Source organism: Leuresthes tenuis, unplaced genomic scaffold (genome assembly GCF_036924035.1).
Source record: "Leuresthes tenuis unplaced genomic scaffold, fLeuTen1.0.hap1 SCAF_10, whole genome shotgun sequence".
Lineage (NCBI taxonomy): Eukaryota > Metazoa > Chordata > Actinopteri > Atheriniformes > Atherinopsidae > Leuresthes > Leuresthes tenuis.
This window is the reverse complement of record NW_027325364.1, coordinates 11,186,126-11,204,976: the sequence shown is the minus strand read 5'-3', so window position 1 is coordinate 11,204,976 and position 18,851 is coordinate 11,186,126. Positions and strand designations below refer to the sequence as shown.

Here is an 18,851-nt window from a genome sequence, read left to right as displayed (position 1 = left end):
AACGTTTCACTTGTTTTTAAATCCAATAATAGATTATATAGTCTTTTTGATAAATGGGTTTTCCTTCCCTGTAGATATACAGTATATTACAAGATTTAAAGATTTTCCTGAGATGATCCAGTTTGAGATTTTCTTAGATTTTGACTTGAGAGAAGGCTGCAAAGTCGCCCTCGTTTGTGGTAGTAATCAGTTGGATGGAGAGCGAGAGAAAGGACTGGCCCAGTCGCCCCAGTCCCTGTTGTTGCTGGGAGAGAGGCACAGGTGAGCCCAGCAGATGGTTTCGCTTAGTTTGTGCTGAAAGAAATTAGATTGAACAGAAGCTGCTGAACACAGTTGTACTTTTCGTCTAAAAAAAATATGTGAAGCAACCTGTTGTTGGTCATACAGGAAAAAAAGGTCGTCGTCTTTCTCTGAAATCTGTCATTGATAGTTTGTGTAGTTTCGTCTTTGAAGGCTGTCCACTGTTAACCTCACAGAGGACCGCTGGGAAGCTGGTCTGCGTTGGTTGCAAACCAATGACACACAAAGAAAAAATACATGCTACCATGAATCCTCCTTAATGACGACTGTGTGGATTTCTTTTTGTGTCATGCAGCAAAAGAAGTTGTAGCATGAGATGTCGGAGTTAATTAGCAGAGATCATCTGTAATGTGTTGAGCAACCAGCACCACCAACCCCCAAATAAGTCTCCTTTTCTAGCCCTTTGGAGCTCTATAAAGTCCTTTGTAATGCAAGCCACATTCACACATTTACATGAATTGATTTAATAGAAAAAAGGAGAACTTCTTCTGACTTGTTAGACATGTGGTGTAAAACTCGGGTGCCTCACTGCTTTGTTTCTAACTTGCCATCACACACCCAGAATATTAAATCACTGTGGAACATGTCAGTGGCAGACTGCTAGACTGCAGGCCTCTTTGTATGTGTGCGTTCACGACTCAGTTGTCTTTTACTTTGTTTCATAACACTGTTTATTTCGTGCTGAAGGCAGAGGAGAAAAACTCACAATAGAGGCATTCTCTGTCACAGAGAGAGGCCTTGCTGAATCCTCAGACGGTGCAGCACATTGGATGCTCCACATAAACGGCATACGATGTGCATCAAAACACCCACACACGTTGTTTTCCATGTAAGTGTGCACACGACTGTTGAATTGATGCAGATCAACATGAGCTGACACTAGCTGCCACTACGACGTGTGCCATTGTCATATTTTTATGAACCTTAACTCTCAGCAAGGCACTCTTTGCTCTCAGGACTGAACGTCCAGGTCACACTGCCATCCCTTCATCTGCTATCTGTCTCAGAGGACATTTTCCTCCGTCGTTTTGTGTAATTACACTCACAATAGATAGAAGGGGGAAAAGAAATGGAATATAAAAATAGCCAGCACTACATGACTTGCTGTTCCAGGTATCACCTCTGAATTATGATCTGATTCTATTGAATTTGGTAAGATCTTCATTTATAATACCACTTTTGTTTATGGTTATCATTTATATATATATATGTGTGTGTGTGTGTGTGTGTGTGTGTGTGTATATGTGTGTGTGTGTATGTCATCTCAAGGCACTTTACAGAGAAGGTAAATAAGTCCAGTAAAATGTAGCTCAGTTTCATCTACTTATATTTCATCTATTACATTATAATTGCAATCATAAAAGGCCACTTCATAAGAGTAGCCCAGTTATCTTCGGTTTGATTCAGTCCCCCAACAACAGAGAGCAAAAACTTCCCTTCTAACAGGAAGAAACCTCTGCCAAACCAGACGTCTGCGGGGTGAGAGGAGAGCTTAATGTTTTATGAGTAAAGCCTGTCCTTTCGAAATTAGTATTAAACTTGAGTCAGTGAAGACATCGTTTGCCACTTAGTCTCATTAAAAACAGGCCTGCCAACTTTCTCCCGTCAAGTTGGAGCAACATAACGATGTTTTTGGTTGTAGTGGGTGGTCAGGATGTCCAAGATTTGTATTTTTGTGGTCATTTCTTGTAGGAATATGTGTGAGATTGAGAGAAAAGTTGAATGAGGCAAAAATGATCGTATGGGGAAAGTTAAGTCCATATAATGCGTTTCTCCCTCTTAAACCGATATTTGTGATGAACTGGGGTGTGTATATGTGAATATATATTTATACGAGGGGGAGACTTTAAGCCTCCTGTTCTTTTGGTGTGAGATTTGTGAGACGTTGCCTGATAGCGAGCGTCTCACACCAAAAGCAACAGTGTTTTTTTTAATCAAGATTATCATTTCTGTTGTTATTTTGTGGCTATGGGCTACTGCGATGCAGAGGGTTATTATTACTGTGTTTTTTTTTCTGTTGACATTCCTATTAACCGATTATAGATGTTAAGCTGTACAGATGATTTATTGTACGTCATAAAATGGCTTGTTACTTAATCAGATCTTTTGCAGATTAACATGTTTAAAAAAAAAAAGGACATTTGTTGCAGCGGTTTGAGGCTGCTGTGGCTTTGTTCGCGCCATTTTCAGTGTGAGTTACGGGTGTCGGATGAAGCGATTCAGATCGCATGCGCTGTCTTTTATCCACCTCGAACTCTTTAACACAAAACATTGTTTGCAGTTGTTTTGCAGGACTATATGGTGGCTTTACACTCGAGCTTGTGTTTGCCGTTCAGAAGCCCGAGCATACACACTCTCACTGTCATGTAGTGCAGAACTGTGTCTCCTGACGACTACCTGTTGCTGGCAGATTCAACTCCCTCCCACTCTTCTTCTCTTTCTGTGCGTCTTCATCTCTCACTGCCCCGCTCTTTCCTCTCTAATACCTGGTGTGTTTGAGTCGGTGTTCCAGACTTGAAAGGATTAATTGCTGTATGCTTTATTTATTTATTTATTTATTTTTTGTTCTGTTCGTTTCTGGGGGGTGTGGGGGGGTGTGGGGGGGTGTGGGGGTTATTTTTAGGCCTCAAGTGTCTGGTTGCTAGGAGACAGTGAGAGAGGGCGAGAGAGAGAGGCAGGAGAATGAAGGAGAGTTTGCGTTGTGAAGGCTGAATTACAAACACATTCACGCACTGAGTCAGCACTGACGCACACTCACACACACTGGGTGTCTTAGTCTGAAGCTGTTATTGTGAACTTGTTTTTCTGGTTCTATTTATCAGTTTGTCATTTATGTTTGAGCTCTGGCTCCTCTGCAGTCCCTACTGCAAACAGAAATGGGATGTTTCGCTTATATATGTAGTGTTCAAAGTACGTAAGAAATGTTAAAACTTGCACTCTTGATCCAGAGAAGTGAGGATTTGTCCACTTGTCCTCTTTCAGAGCAGGTTCAGAGCAAGTCTTAATGCTTTTATGAATCATTTCATCCTGACGGGATAGGCCTCTTCCAGGAGGGCAGTGACCCCATTTGTAAGGCAAGAAGGGGTTTGAATGGTTTGATGAGGATAAAATGATGTGAATCTGTATGGCTCTGGCGCTCACCGGATCTCAGCACAGTGAGAAATTTTGCACCAAGTTGTTAGACGCTGCTCTCCTTCACTGTCATCAAAACGCTGTAATCAATAAATATCTTTTATAGGAATGCTGCTCCATTCCGTTCCAGTTTCAGAGACCTGTGGAGTGCAAATGCATATCAAAGATGCTCTTGTTGCATGTGGCAGCTCATCAAATGACTAAAATAGTTGTACAACTGTGATTTATTTGTAGAGGAGAGCTGTTGCACTCGCTCATTTGTCTTGTGCAACAAGTGTGTGCGTTTAGAGTCGATCTCTGGTAATATTTTTAATCTTTGCTCTCTTTTAAACAATGACCGTGTTTATTTCTGCCAGATAAAAGAGTCTTGCGTAATGTTGTCTGCAGTGAGGTTTTGATTCCTGACAGATTTCATTGTGTATCAGAAATGACATGCATACACACACACAGGAAGCAGCCCTGTTGTCGTAGTGCACATACAACAGTTGCTGACATCCTGTCCCACTATAGTGGCACATTCCTGGAAACCACCCTCCAAAATTGCCACCCATCTCTTAGACACATACAAACCTTCTACACCTCTTAGATATATAGTTTGATTGTGCCGCATCTAATTTGCTCCTGCGTGACAAAGTCTTTGGCCCACTGACCTTACAGATACTAGTCATATTCACACACGAGCAGCATAGTTTCTCTGGAGTTTCCTACGCACACATGCACTACCCCACGGGAGACGCTCAAGTTTTTTTGCCCCATAAAATAACTCCAACTTATACAGCTTTGTAGCGGTTCTTGTGAGCGCTGCATTGTACATTTTAGAACCGATGGTTTTACTTTGTCACCACATTCATTCAACTGAAGCAACATCCCTGTTGTTACACGGTCCGTGTAAAACAGTCCGTGTTGCAACACCTTGTTGGCACGGGTTGTGTTTGAGTTGTTTTAGATGCCTCGAACTGAGTTTGCGCTGTTTTCCCCATTTCCTAAAAAGTTAAATGCCCCTTTTAAGCTGTATTTCTTTTAAAATGTTAATTAATTTCCAGTCAGTTCAAGAGCTAAAAGAGTTGGACAGTAGCTTTTTTTCAAATAAAACTTAGATCTGAACGTGGTAATATGATCAGAATTTTTCAGCACTGTTTACTTTAAGTGCTCCTACTTGCAGAGGTGCGCACACAGTGTTACGGGCTTAAATGACGAGTGAGTAGGCAGTGTGTTCTTGAACCAGAGGTGAGATGTCAACTGGCAGCTCTCTGCCAAGCTGTTGGCTGCAAATGTACATTAACAGCAGGCTGTGAGGCAGGTAAACTGAGTGAAGGAAAGGACAGGCGCCTGTGGGCAGTAGCATGGTTGTGTGAGGGCATAACAGCTTTTTTAGAAAAAAAGAAATTATAACTTTGAAGGAAATTAATAGCTTAACATGGGAAATTTGCCCCGCTTTTTAGTCTAGATACAGAGTCATCATTTGTTCAGTGACTTTCCAGTGATCTGTTGGCAACAAAACCACTTCCCTTCCCATTTGCATTTGAGTCAGGTTGTGGCTTTCAAACTTTTACACTGGATTTATTTACATTTTATTTGATTAACCTTTTTATGTTTCATTGTGAGGAGATTAGCCCTTTCCAAACACATCACTCACCCAACAAAAAGAGTTGCACAAGAGACAGTTTACCTGTTTTTAAAAGAAAAAATTTTACAGTAAAAGAGGTGAACATGCACACCATCTATGCCAGATATAAAAATGATCTTAACACCAGCAGATCAAACATTTAGAAAAGCTTTCAGGTTGTATTTTTGAGTCCTGCACACTGGAGCTTTTCTTTCTCTTGATGTGGCCCGGCAGTGAGAGTGATTCATATTTTCATGTATATTTGTTCAGTTACACCATTAGAAAGTTAAGTTTTGCCTGAAACAGCAGCACAGAAATATCAAACGTCTTGTAATCTTTTATGCTGTCTGTTGTCACGGTTATGTGCTCTCTAAAAGACTGGGGCAGAAACCGATATCTGTGCTCAACCAAACATTATTTATGGAAGAAATATGCATCCATTTCTAACACTGCTGTGGAATGGATGTGGGCTCAGTTTTTCTGTTGTCCCCCACATCTCTGACTAAATTAAACGTCTCCTCCAGTAGAATCCAACACATGATCATTACGTCATTTCCACTGGTCAGAATCTCCCTGTTGAAATGTTGAAATACACACTTAAGTGTGTAAATTAAGCCAACTTGAGCCAAAATGAAGCTAAACGAGTCAACTTGTAGCTCCTGAATCAGACCTTTCATTTTACAGAGCAAAAAGCTGTTGGAAACAAAGCTATAAGAGGGCTGGTGTCGCTGTATTTCCATATTTCACCCACATTTGATTCTAAATGCACATTTCTTTCTGTCTTTGACATCACAACACCTTCTTCCCTAGCACAAATGGAGCGTTGTAATTTGAAGAGTCAGTATTACAAGCTTTTTAGAAGATTCTCGTTAATTTAAGCAAAAATTCGAAGCTGGTATCGCTTGCGATAAAATATTCTGCTTGGAAAGGGACGGCAACTTAAGAAAAGAAAAGACACCACTGTCATCACACCTAAAACTTGCAAACAAACTGATATCTTGGAGCTTGGCAAGATGGACTCCCTCATGACTGTGGTCGCGCTAGAATCCGTACGCTTAAAACCCCCCAAAAAAGAAATGGGCCGAGTCACTGAAGTGTGCTTGAAATATTCTATTTGGATCTGCTTTTTTGAGATTTTACCATCTCAGAATTAGGCTTTAGGTGTAAGTTTTGTTCCAGGTCTATTGCACCTTTGCCTCTTGCAGCTCATAGTGGCAAAGTGCATGTGTGCGTTTTGATGTCCAAGGAGAGAAGTTAATGTCCCGGGAGCAGGGTGTCACTTTGGTGAGGGTAAATATACCTAACAGCGCCCTGAGAGCAACAAGACTCTTCTCCCGCTGACACAATATTATTCTGCCGTTCTTAACACTCTGGGGACACAAAGGCACACACACACACACACACAGCATGCTTATGAGCCTGATTACAGAGAAAAGTCCGGTTGTCCGGTCCACCTGGGAGGGCATCGGGTGTAGTGCCTCGGGGACAGAGCTCTATATTTTTTGCTCGCAGGGTGATCGTTCTACATTCTTCTGTGTAATTCCCCAGTGAGAAATCCAGATAGGTGTGCGCGTGTGTCACCATGTTACTGGAAAAGCTGCCTGTTGTGTGTATGTGTTGCTAGTTATGTGCTCTCTGTAGTGTGTAAGTTTGTCCCATGTGGTTACTTGCTGCACCACTTGAACAGTCTAAATTCAGGCTCTTACCCACTTACTCAGCCTCTTTAGATACCAGAAGATCCCTCTTCGGTGATGAAATATTTACTGCATTAGTTTTACTGTTTGTTAATCTGTTTAAGGGCAGTTCATGCTGTTCAGAAAACTTTAGTCCCCTATCTGTAAATCATCTATATTTCCCATTACTCTTGTCCATCATTTTCTAAGCACACTTTTAATTGATAGTCCACTTTTCAGGCTGCCAGATGTTGACATTTGTTTTACTCGGTGCAAAACTTGTTTTGGGAATGTGAGACTGTTTATCATTTTCCCCTGGGAGCAACATTAGTACACTTATTAACGATAGGATAAACTAATGTGTTTGGGGTTGAGCTCATGTTGGGACTTAACAAACCCTTTTCCAGTCCAGCATGTAAACTGGACATGGAGGACTGCAGGAGAGGATCTTGTTCAGGGATAGAGGTCCCTATGGATGCTTTTGCCTTTTCTCTGTCTCGCTCCTCCCCTCGATTTCCTGGAAAAGACATCTGTCTGTTCGCTGAAGACAGCGCTGAGCTGAGAGAAGCTGAGAGACCAAACTGTTCATCTTACATCATGTCCTTCTCATTCTCTATCCCACTTGTGCCTCCGTCCTCCTCTTCCTCCTTCAGCACTTCTGTACTTTCCCTCTTCGCCCCATCCCTGTTGTGTGTGTGTGTGTGTGTGTGTGTTCTCTCTCCGTTGAACAATAACCCCAGTGTGTGGAACTGTGCGTTTGTGTCGTGCTATTTTTGGCCCATCCAAGGCCACAAAGCACTCTCCTCTCTTTTGCACTGTTTCTCCCCTCCGCAGCTTTATGGCTGTTAGTGAGAAACTATAGAAAACATAGACTGTGGTGACCTCGAGGAATAGTTTAGCAGCCTCCGAGGCTTACATGTTTTTGTGTGTGATGTGCGTTTAACCCTTTGCGGGCACTCAGGTGAAGCTCAGGGCATGTTGTTGGCTCAGACAGAACCTCCAGCAAGAACAAGTCCTCCAAGGGAAATTAGTCTCCATCTGGTTTATTCACAGCAAGCTGCCTTTCACTTGGAGGCATTTTCCCGCCAACATGTTGGGCTGAAATGACTTCATTACAAACAGAAATGCAACTCAAGAGCTGCTGAATTTGAAATAAACCTAAAAATAGTCCGATGGACGGTTATTCATTGCACACAGTTGTTATTCTTGTCTTCATCTCTTGGCATTTCTACACCTGAAGACAAGACTAACTTAATGGGTAATGATCGTTAGCTGTCGTCGTGTTGGTGTTAAACGACAAGCGTACTGCTTTCCAGGAATCGTGTACTTTTTCTGGTGTCGCCAACTTTTCTTTTCTGTGACTTTGTTGTGTGTCTCATTCTCCAGCCAGTATTCCTCTAGTATTGGCCTAATGAATTTTTAATGGTCTTGGTGGGAAGAGTTCAGACACTTTGGGATTTAGGCACATGGGCTCTGATTACCCTCCTCCTCCTTCAGAACCCACCCTCCTCTCTCTTTCTCTCTCTCTGCCCTTCCTTTTACTCACACTTTCTGTCTCAAACTACTAGTCTTTTATTGTCCCTCCATCCCTCCCGAACACCTCCTGGTCTTGTATTTCTAACTCCTCTGTTTGCCCCTCTCAACGCTTCAGGCTGTTTCACTCATCAAAGGAGCTGTGACAAAGACGAGGCTGTGTATACTTGTGTATGAATGTGCTTTAGGCAAAAAACGACTTATCTCTTAACTTTTCGTGCTTTTACTGACTCTCCTACCAGACAGCGACCTCACCACCCTCTTCCATCCACACACAAACACACACACTGTTCATCTGTTCATTTCCCACATCCACGCTAAAGCTGAGTGGGGTTAAACTTGTACAGTACCAGCCAACTGCCACTAATAGTTGTTCAGAGGCCCCCGGCCCTGTGTAAAAACCCTGACTCTGCAACTCTGCTGTTAGTTTGGCACAGGTCTGTTAGTTGAATTGCTGCTGAGTAGGACTCGCAGCTCTGGGAATCTTTCCTCCTCATTTCTCTTCTCACTTTAATACGTTGCCCGGCTGTCTCTGCCTCCTTCCCATCAGCTCTCGCCCCCTGTGGCACTTCAGTGCCAGGTCCGCGGTCCAGTCAGTTTGAGGCAGCTGCAGATATCAAATGTTCAATGTTTACTGTGAAATATTCCCTGCGAGACATTTCTTGTAAACAAACAAAATCAGCTAGTTCTATTTTGTGTCGTTGACAAAGTTTAGGAAAAGCCTGAAACTGACATCAGGGTGTGCACATGATCTCAAAGTGTCATATTTGAGAAGAAAAAGCAGCAAATTGTCCCATTTTAACACCTGGAACTTTGACAGTTGTAGGAGTTAAGTTTTAGGTTATAAAGCCAGTCGAGCCTTTGAGATGAGTCGCGTTAATTAATGACTGTCACCTATGGTCTTGTCACAAGGACTTTTGAAGTGACATCGGAAGGATGAGACGCAAATCAAGGAAGAAATAAGCTGCAGTGACAGATTGAACTGATTATGAGCTCCAGTAAATTGTCCACATGTGAAACCTCAGTGCAGCAGTCACCCATATGCACATTAGGAGAAGTTGCCTAAGTTATAAATGCTTTAGACCTGCGCAATAGACACTTGTTTGGCACATTTATTATGTGTGTCATCAGAAATTATTGCAAACATGAGCAGATATCCAACGTGCTTTATTTAAGGCCATGAAATCCCTCTTAAATTGCTGAGTTTTTACTTTCTATCCTGCAAATCCAGAAGTCTGAATTTGAATTGGCTGGTGTGTCCTCTACTGAAAACCTCTGGTTTAGTATACCTGTGAGCAACTGCGCCAACAGTGGAGCAGGCTGAGCTCAAGGTGCAAAAGCAGGTATAATTCTCCATGTGCAATCTCTGCTAAGTACAATTGTCAGAGTGTCTGGGTAGCTGAAAACTGTGAGGAGATGGTATGTAACTTGAGCTTAAAAATGTGAAAATCACAAGTTTATTTAGTTTATTTTGCTATGAGTTTCTTTAGCGATGCAGCGTTATATATTTAATATTGTGTCGAATGTGTCATATATCGTCATGTTTGTCCCAAACTGTTTCAAACTGCTTTTTAATGCCAGTGCAGGGTCGTCATTTTTTTTAGCATTGTGAGCAAGTCAGAAATCAAGTGAAGTGTTTTAGAAGAATTATTTAGAAGCAAATGAAAATCTTTCTTTCTCCAAAAGCATGAAACAGTATGTGGTTGCACTGATGAGCAGCACATAGCTGCCTTGGAGGCTGCCACCATGATCACACAGAGGAAAAGAGTCATCCGCACTCCGAGAGGAGAAGAAGAAGTGGACGGGGAGAGGGAATGAAGGAAGCATGGAGGAGTTAAGGACGAGGGGGGGGCAGGCAATCTGACCTGGATGACAACAGACTACCAGATGAGCTATGATCTCATCGCTCTCTTAATCCCCCTCCACCTCCCTCTTCCTTCCTTCCCTCCATCCACCCCCTTTCTGCTCTCCCACTCTAGCCATTGTCTCTCTTTCTCTCTCCTCTTTCTCTTCCCACTCTGGTTTCCCAGATCTCCCTCCCCCATCTCTTATTCTCCCCACTTTCTTTTTCCTTGTTCTTTACTCGTCCTGGAGCTCACCCCATCTCATCTTGCCTTCTTCTCTTTCACTTCAACCCCCCCTCCGTCCCTGCATCCTCCTCCTCTTTGCTTTCTTTGCAGTACTTTCTACCACCTGCCCCTCGCTTGTCCCAACTCACAATACGCACACACCAACTCACAGACTTGCACTCTCTCTGGTGTCCCAGGGCAGAGATTAGGCGCACCCCTATCGTCAGGCCTCCACACCAGCTTCTACATTATTGATGCAGAGTCTATGCTTATGTGTGTGTGACGCTTGTGCATTCATGCTGTAATGGCTATCTGGTGTCTCCCCTGGGAGGGAGGGAGGGAGGGAGGGAGGGGAAGAGCCAAATAGAGGGAGAGTGGAGGTCAGAGAGGTTAAGTGTGGTGGTGGGGGTTATGTCATGCTCTGCAGGCTCTTCCCCACTGCTGCTCCTCTCCTCTCCGGCTTCACACACATTGAATGCTTAACACACACAGATTCCAAAAATTCCCCACTGAAATTCTCCTATCGGGTGTACAAAGCTGATGAAACAGATCAGAGAGTGTGTGTGTCGTTTGTGATAGCTGATCCAGTGTGAGTGAGGACAGCTCGGGCTGGGTTGGACTCCGGGTGGAACGAAGGACAAAGACACCTGTTCTTTCTCTCAGCATTCCTCTAAACATAACCCTTTAACATCTCCGCCGCACACTGTGGGCTGTTTTAAAAAAAAAAAAAAAAATCCACGGTTCATTTAAAAACTTTGCCGAAAAGAAAAATGTTCGAGGCTGGATTCTTGCAGCAGTCTTTTAAAGAACTCGAATGCTTTGTGCCATCAATTAGAAGTTGAAGTCTTAAATAATTTAGGTTAAAATGTCCATTAAGACAAAAGCATCATATTTATAATTCAAGTTTTAAGTGTCAGCCAGCAGTGCAGTTTCAGCTTTAAAGTAATGTTACCTTTCTGCCTTTAATTCAACACTGAAGACTCAGCCAATCACGCTTAAGAATAAATATTAGCTGTAATTGTCTAACAATGTTATACACACTGGATATATATACACACTCTGGTCAGTTGATTGACCTGTAAAGTTGTCCTACAGCGTGTTTCCAACAGTTTTAGGCTTTGTGTTTGGGATTTCTTGGTTGCTGCCATTGTTGTGTCCGTAAGGTGGAAAGCTGTCCTCACAGACCTGCTCCACCCCGAAGCATTCCATGCTTTGTGTATTTTAATCTAAATGGGATCATAATTTACAAAAGAAACATCATGCAGGACACAAGAAGACTTTAAGCCAGTGACTGGTGTCATAAACTCATAAAAAAGGGGAAATGTTTACTGAGGTAATAAATCAAATGAGAATAGGCTCATTTTCTCATAGACTTCTGCGCGATCTGAGTTTGTTTGGCAGCAACAGGAGTCGCTCCACTTCAGATCATACGAAAGAATGCACGTTTATGTGAAGCACACCCATCTTTTATACACAGCCAATGGGTCACTCTTATCTCACAATCCAAACACACAGACATAAAAGGTTACTAAAGGAAGTTGCTCATGCTTTTCCTTTAAACAGCACAGAGCACTTATCATGTGAACTCTTTGACTTAATGACGAGTTGCACAAAGGGCACAACATGCTTGCATGTGTTTGTACAGTTGACACGCACACACCTTTGCATCTGTTTGTGATATACACTGTCGCTATTAGCAGAGTAATCAGAGCTCCAGTTAATTTTTAGGGACACTATGTGACTGAATTAGAGAAATGATCATACATCCCTTGTCAAACAGCATTAGGGCTGCCACAAACGATTATTTTAATAGTCGACTAATAACCAATTATTTTTTTCGATTAGTCGACTAATCGGATCATAGGTAAATTGTATGTAAAACATACAGCTTATCGCACCAGGATGCAGCTGCTCTTATATAACCATCATTATCTTTCAGATTGGAGTGTTTTAGGTATATGCTAGCTACAAAAAAGACAATATCATAGTTCATTAACCCTTTAATGAAATATGCAGATTGTTGCAACAAACAATGACTTAACTGTGTAGCAAACACACAAAAATAAATACTTTTTTTTTTTTTTTTTTTTTTTAGGTTTTTCTTTCCTTCATTTGTTTCTGGCATCAAACATAGCTGCATTTAAATCAAATGAAGTAGGCACCTGAAACTAAGGAATTATTCACAAAAAGTTTTGGTCTCACTGACTCAAATATAACACCAACATGTTCAGTATGGACTCAGTCAGGACATTTGCTTGCTGAGGTGTGCATGTAGCTAGCTTTGAACATACTTTTCTAGCACGGAAACATAACGTTAGAAAACATTAGCGTTCCTATTCAAACACATCACTGTTATAACGTTACAGAATACACATGAAATATGTGTGCTAAGGCTAATTAATCAAACCGTCATCGCTAATGTTAACGTTTACAGCTATCAATATGAGTAAGTAGCAGGTTAACTCTCTGTTTAAGCTAATTTTAGCAGCTAACTAGCCAGTTAGCTTACCAAGATGACAGTCCCGCTTCACAATCGGCCACAACAACATGCTTCCTTTTCAGGTGCTCGTGCATCGTCGTTGTGCTGCCGTGGAAGGCAGGTTCTGCCTTGCAGATATTGCATTGCACACATTTGTCTTTAGTTTTCTTAAAATGCTCCCACACTTTTGACCTCCGTTGCCGGGTAGCCATGATACCAGAGCCATCTGGTTTAACTTTCTGTGACATCACAGCTGACCCCGGTTACCACATGTGTGTCAAGGACAGAAACGCAGAGGCAGCAGTGGAGAGGTGCCGCAGCAGCTTTTGGGAGAAAAAAAAAAGAAAACGACCTGTCGATGATTTTAATAGTCGACATAATCGTGACTAGTTGACTAATCGTGGCAGCCCTAAACAGCATAGTTTTAGCACTTTGTGTCCAGGATTTAATTTGTTTACATAATCCGAATGGCCTCAAAGCTCTTAATAAACCTATTTGCATTTATGCTGTGAGGTTTGAAAGTTATTAAGATAAAGAAAATAAATCAAAACATCCACCTTAAATTCTTAAATGAACTTAAAATGAGTTAAGACACAACTTTTAAAAATTCAGCTAAATATGCTCGACACATATAGATGAGATATGTGTTGGCTAAGTGGCAAAATATATCAAAAGTGTGTTTCATTTTAATACATTTATTTATTTTAATTTTAAATTTATTACGCTGAAGTGGCCCACGAAGCACCAAAATGCCAAAACTCCTGATACAGAACTATGGCTGGATCTTTATTCTGGTTGTAAGGATCAGCTGATAGTTCTGCTAGATGGGATTTCTTACTCTTTGTTGTTGTTACACACTCTGATCAACACTCAGCAAACTGCTCAAGTTACAGGTCAGAGGTGAACCCCCAGATCTTCACTGTAGTAGATGTTGAAGCTAAGTCAGAGCAGCATGTAGCTCTTGATGTTTGACAACGTTTACTCGGAAGCCGCTTCCTAAACGTTGTGTACTCTGGTTTTTCCCTGCTAGGGATGAGTCAGTTGTCACATTCATGCGAGTTGTAATTCTGGAGCCCCGATCGTGTGTCTTTTCAGGCAGAAAATGTCCTCCTGCCACACAGTGAAGCTACTGGTCCTCCAGGTATTTATAAGGCATCGGTTTCACTCAGTGATCTGAAATGTGTGCACAAAAGACCATCTGATTGTTTCTGACATAGCAGCTTCAAAACTATCAGGTGTTTGACGAGCTGTAGCTCATTTTCATTCATTCTACTTGCAGACATTTACACATCTGATACAAATAGTCATTCGATGTGATAGCCACAGGTGAGGGTTGGTGGTTAAGATGAGGTCAGAACTATTCATTTGTACCTTTTACATTTGTCATCTCGGCTCGACGTGTTCTGACACAGTCGATTAGTTTTACTTTGTTCGTTTTCGGCAGGGCTGCGTTGTTTGCGACTCTCGCCTGCTGACTGTAGTTCACTCACTGTACTTGATCGTACCACAACAATTTATCTGACTGTTTGCAAGAGAGGGAAGTGGAGGAGGGTGAGAAGAGAAAAAGGAAACAAAAATGACATCACCATTTGCATGTTCGGAGCCCCTACATGTACCAGTCTGGAAAGTCTGAAAAATCACAGGCGCAGTTAGCCGTCGCTCGCTGTTTTTTGCACCCATGGTCATTTCAGGTATGGTGACGTTTGTTAGAGTGAAGCGGCTGCCTGCACGGCTGCTGTAGGCCTCCTTAAATGCCTGAATAAAAATATAGATCTGAAATAATTCTAATTCTAATCATTTTGGAGTTGGAAAATGTGTGGGTATATCCTACATGGGTTGAGTGATATTCAGATATCTTTTATTTTCTATAGCAAAATGACTCCTGAGTAGGTTGGAGTGATTCATTGACCATGCCTCACAAACACATCACTGTGGAGGAAAACCACCAAGAAACGGTGGTGAGAAATAGCTGGTAACCTGCATTTGATGAGTAGGAAGACGCAACAGATTACAGCTTTCCTCTCAGCCTATTTTCTCTAAAAACTGGAAACTTAAATGAACTCATCGAGTTCTTTACTCAACCTGACGAAAGTCGTCAGTGGCAACACTTTTATACTGTTTATAGATGTGTGACCTGTGTGCTCTCAGCATTATTCAGTGTTATGCAACGTTGACTAAATGGTGAGGTCACTGCAGAAGAGATTATCAGGGCTATCCATCTCTGCTTCAGGCTGTCATCCAGGGAATCCATTCACATGCCTGAACATCTGTAATCTGATGATTGTCAACCAGTCTGGAACTCAGTGACACTTTTTTATGCGGCTGTTTGCAAGATGCACAGTCGAGAGTGGCGAAAATAGACTTTATTACAGCTTTGTATCTGTTTTTTGATATCTTTGTAAAGTAAATTCAGATTAAAAGACAATATTCTGGCAATAAATGTTACCAAAGTGTTAGGTTTATTGTAGATTTATCTGCAGGATGGTATTTCAAATGTTCCTTATGTGCATGACATGAACCAACTACCTGAAACTGATCTTTATTTAATTCAGTTTAAGTTCCAGTTTAAAGCATTCATAACATTTACGTTGTATTGCAATTGCCGCTCATTCCTTTTTTTTCATCCTACTTTTTGCATTAAAAGGTATATAAACAGTATTAATAGGACTGATGGTCATTAAATGCCCCGCATGGTGACACATAAGCAGGCTGGATGCTATTTATTTAGTGGGCCCCCCTTTCATTTACAGCTCTGTCACTGTTTTCTGGGCAAATGTTGATAAAATAAAATCCAGTCCAGGCAAAATTTGGCAAAACTTTGCACTCAACTGTGCTGTTTTTCTCAGTTGTGTCCAATTTATTGACCACCCAGGCAACAGAATGTTAGTGGGAGACTTGCATAAACATTTCCAAACACACACACTGGCACATAGACTCTTTCAAACTCATGCATTTGGGCTCACACTTGAAAACAGTCATATATCCACACCCACGGTCTCATTCTGCGTCTCTAACTTTGCATTTCCTTCGAGCAGAGGGTGGAGGGAGATGGAGGGATAGGCAGGAGAGATGATTGGCCATGTTGTTTCCCTCTGGTCAGAGGAAAGAGTGACTGCATGGCAGAGGAAAGAGGTGGAGGAGAGGTGGAAAGGTTTCTCATGTACCTAACTGTTCCATGAAGCCCACTTGCTCTTCAACTTTCAGTTCCAGTTTCAGCGTGCGTGTGTGTTTCCTGTGAAGAGCTGCAGAGGTGAGGTGGTGACCTAATGACACCAGAGCAGAGTTTAAACAAAAGTCTTCGGAGGTGCTTTTAATGGCACTTTTTGTTTATTCTTTATTCAGTTTGCTTTTGTTGAACCGTCCACTGCTGGAGAATCAAAGAGCGATGCTGGGGGAAACTTGGGGAATGATTAAGAGGAGCTTTTGTCAATGTGAAATGTAAATAACAGACAGTCCACTCCGTTCTGTACTGGTGGATGTGATCTATACTTGGCCACACATTTATAGACCTTGTCTCTCCTTTAGAGCAGTCACCTGAAGTGGCTACAACTGCAGGTCCCTCATTATACGCTTCATATTTTCTGTTTCCTTCCTTTAAAGTTTCCTACATTTCCTTACAGAGACAGAGGGGGCTCATCTGGGTGCACTTGTGTTGCATGCTCCTCATAAAGATGTCCTATAATTTAATTTATGAATGTAACTCGTGCTCTCTGCACCACCTTTCACTGTTCTTGGCAATGTTCGAATGACTCCCACTAATCCTCTACTCTTTTTATCTTTCTATTACAGGGTATGCCTTTCCAGAATGGGCTTACAAGCCCGAGTCGAGCCCCGGGTCCCGGCAGATCCAGCTGTGGCACTTCATCTTGGAGCTGCTCAGGAAAGAGGAGTATCATGATGTCATCGCATGGCAGGGGGACTATGGCGAGTTTGTCATCAAGGACCCAGATGAAGTGGCCCGGCTCTGGGGGGCCAGGAAGTGTAAACCCCAGATGAACTATGATAAGCTTAGCAGGGCACTGAGGTAAGCTGACAGAGAAACTCATTGAGTGTGCTTGTTTCAGTGTTAATCTGCTGTGACCGAGTCATTCATAGTTATTTGCTCCTGTTCTTGGCATTTAAATCCTCTACTTTTGTGTATATCTGTGGACCTTAGACGCTGGTCTACTCGCATAAACATTTCCCATATCAGCACGAGTCCACATGCTGATACAGACTCACTGACAGTCAAAGGAAATTACACAAAATGGTGTCGTCTGCGTAATGCAGCCAGTGTTGGATAAGTCACTCACTGCAGCCTGCTGAAGACAAAATATCAGACTGAATAAGAAGGTAAAACAAATATCAAGCTCTTGGTGGGTCTTTGACGGGTAAAAGACCAGAGGAACTACAGGTTTGTAGATTCGGGTTAAATTATGGGTTTCTTAGAAGAAAAAATGTCAAATAAAGTAAAAAAAAGTTTCGCTTAAGCAAGTTGTTCTCATCAGAGATGATCACTGGATTCCACAGCCAAAAAGTTCGACAGTACCATAGATGATTGAAATTTGTACACAGGAGTTCAGCTGTGCATATAATGCTCATTTTCTGTGGGACTGTGATGATCATGTCTGTTGGTAAAGCTCTAAATTGAGAAGTGTACAATCCGGCACTTATAATCTTGATGTGCCCTCTTTTAACACTAATGCTTAACAGCAGACACACTAAAATCCCTGTCCATGTGCAGAAAGGTTTGTGTGCGCAGGCGGTTACCTCATGGGTATGACCTGGGTAAGTTTAGCTGCTATAATGCTCCAAATAGAGTTACAGCACAAACCCTTTTGGCCAGTCACTCCAGTTTACACCTCTTGGTTCAAGATTTTATCCGTGGACACCCCTCTCAGCCAAGCCCATTACTGCATTAGCTGATCGGTCGGTTTGGTGAAGCCCTTAGCATTGAGTTCAAGAAAATATCGTGGTAAAACTTTAGGTAAATCAAATTAAGGCATATCAGACAAGAATATAGTGAAAATATCTTTACAAAACAAAATTCTGAGCCTCAGCAGCTGCTTTTCATTATCTTTGTGCTTCCAGCCTTTATGGACATTATTTCACAGTATCTTTGTTACCATAAAAAAGAGCTTGTAGAGGTTGCATATAAAGGCTTTCATGGCAGTGGGATCTACGCAATAAAACAACTTTTAGTCAGCATATCAGAAGTGAATATTACAGAAGTCACATATCCCTGCTGAAGTCTCATCATCTGATGCTGGTTGTAGGCTCTAAATATCTCATTCACTGTCTTGTGTTCCCCGGCTTGTTGTGTGCGGACAAAGTGAGCCAAGATTAGGCTAAGCACTTTAAAGAAAGCCACAGAGACCAGTAAAGGAGGGAAATACATTGGACTGCTTAATTCATGCTTGGCAGAGCTCATGTACACTCATTTAATTGGTGAGCCGAAGATGACTTCTGTTACAGATGAGGACAGCAAGCATTAACATGGACTTCTCATGTTTGACCACATGTAACAACACAATCATTCAGACTTGCAATCTGGATTTAGTGTTCCTGAATTGGAAAAAGAATACAGTTGGGGTCAATGCTGTGTATTTATAGCACATCCATCCTGAGGAGCTGTGGCAGATTTTGAGCTTAGGCTTCAGTGTGTGCTTATATATAGTGGGTCTTAGTGCCGTCTGATGAACTGGCCTTAGAGACTGATTATCAGCAAGTTTTCTGCTCACCTCTTTCTCACTTGTCTTCTTATCCAGCTTCTTACAGCCATCGTGACTCTCTTTGTGCCTATAAATGAGCAGAGCAGCTCCAGGAACACACGCGCACCAACATCCATGTTGTCACCTGATTTGACACCAGAACTGTCGTCATTCCTTCACGGCAACAGACACGAGAAATGAATCCTCCTAAGACACACATGAATAGTAATGTGGCAAGGCGATTACTGGCACTAAAGATTGATGAAGTTATAAGAGAGGCACGTGATCACACATGTGCATGGTAACAGTCCCCATATGGAGTAAACTGTTGGCGAGCGGGCCACCTTGTGCCCCTCACATGGAGAAAAC

The 18,851-nt window shown here is 42.1% G+C and overlaps 1 protein-coding gene across 1 annotated transcript in view; it reads left to right on the top strand.

Annotated features, from left to right (window-relative positions):
• The window catches only part of erfl3 (Ets2 repressor factor like 3), a 46,151-nt gene that overhangs the window by 17,501 nt on the left and 9,799 nt on the right, over window positions 1-18,851 (top strand). The window contains exon 2 of the mRNA XM_072393942.1: window positions 16,582-16,816. Within this exon, the coding sequence (XP_072250043.1) occupies window positions 16,582-16,816 (235 nt within the window). The remainder of the gene's footprint in view (window positions 1-16,581; window positions 16,817-18,851) is intronic.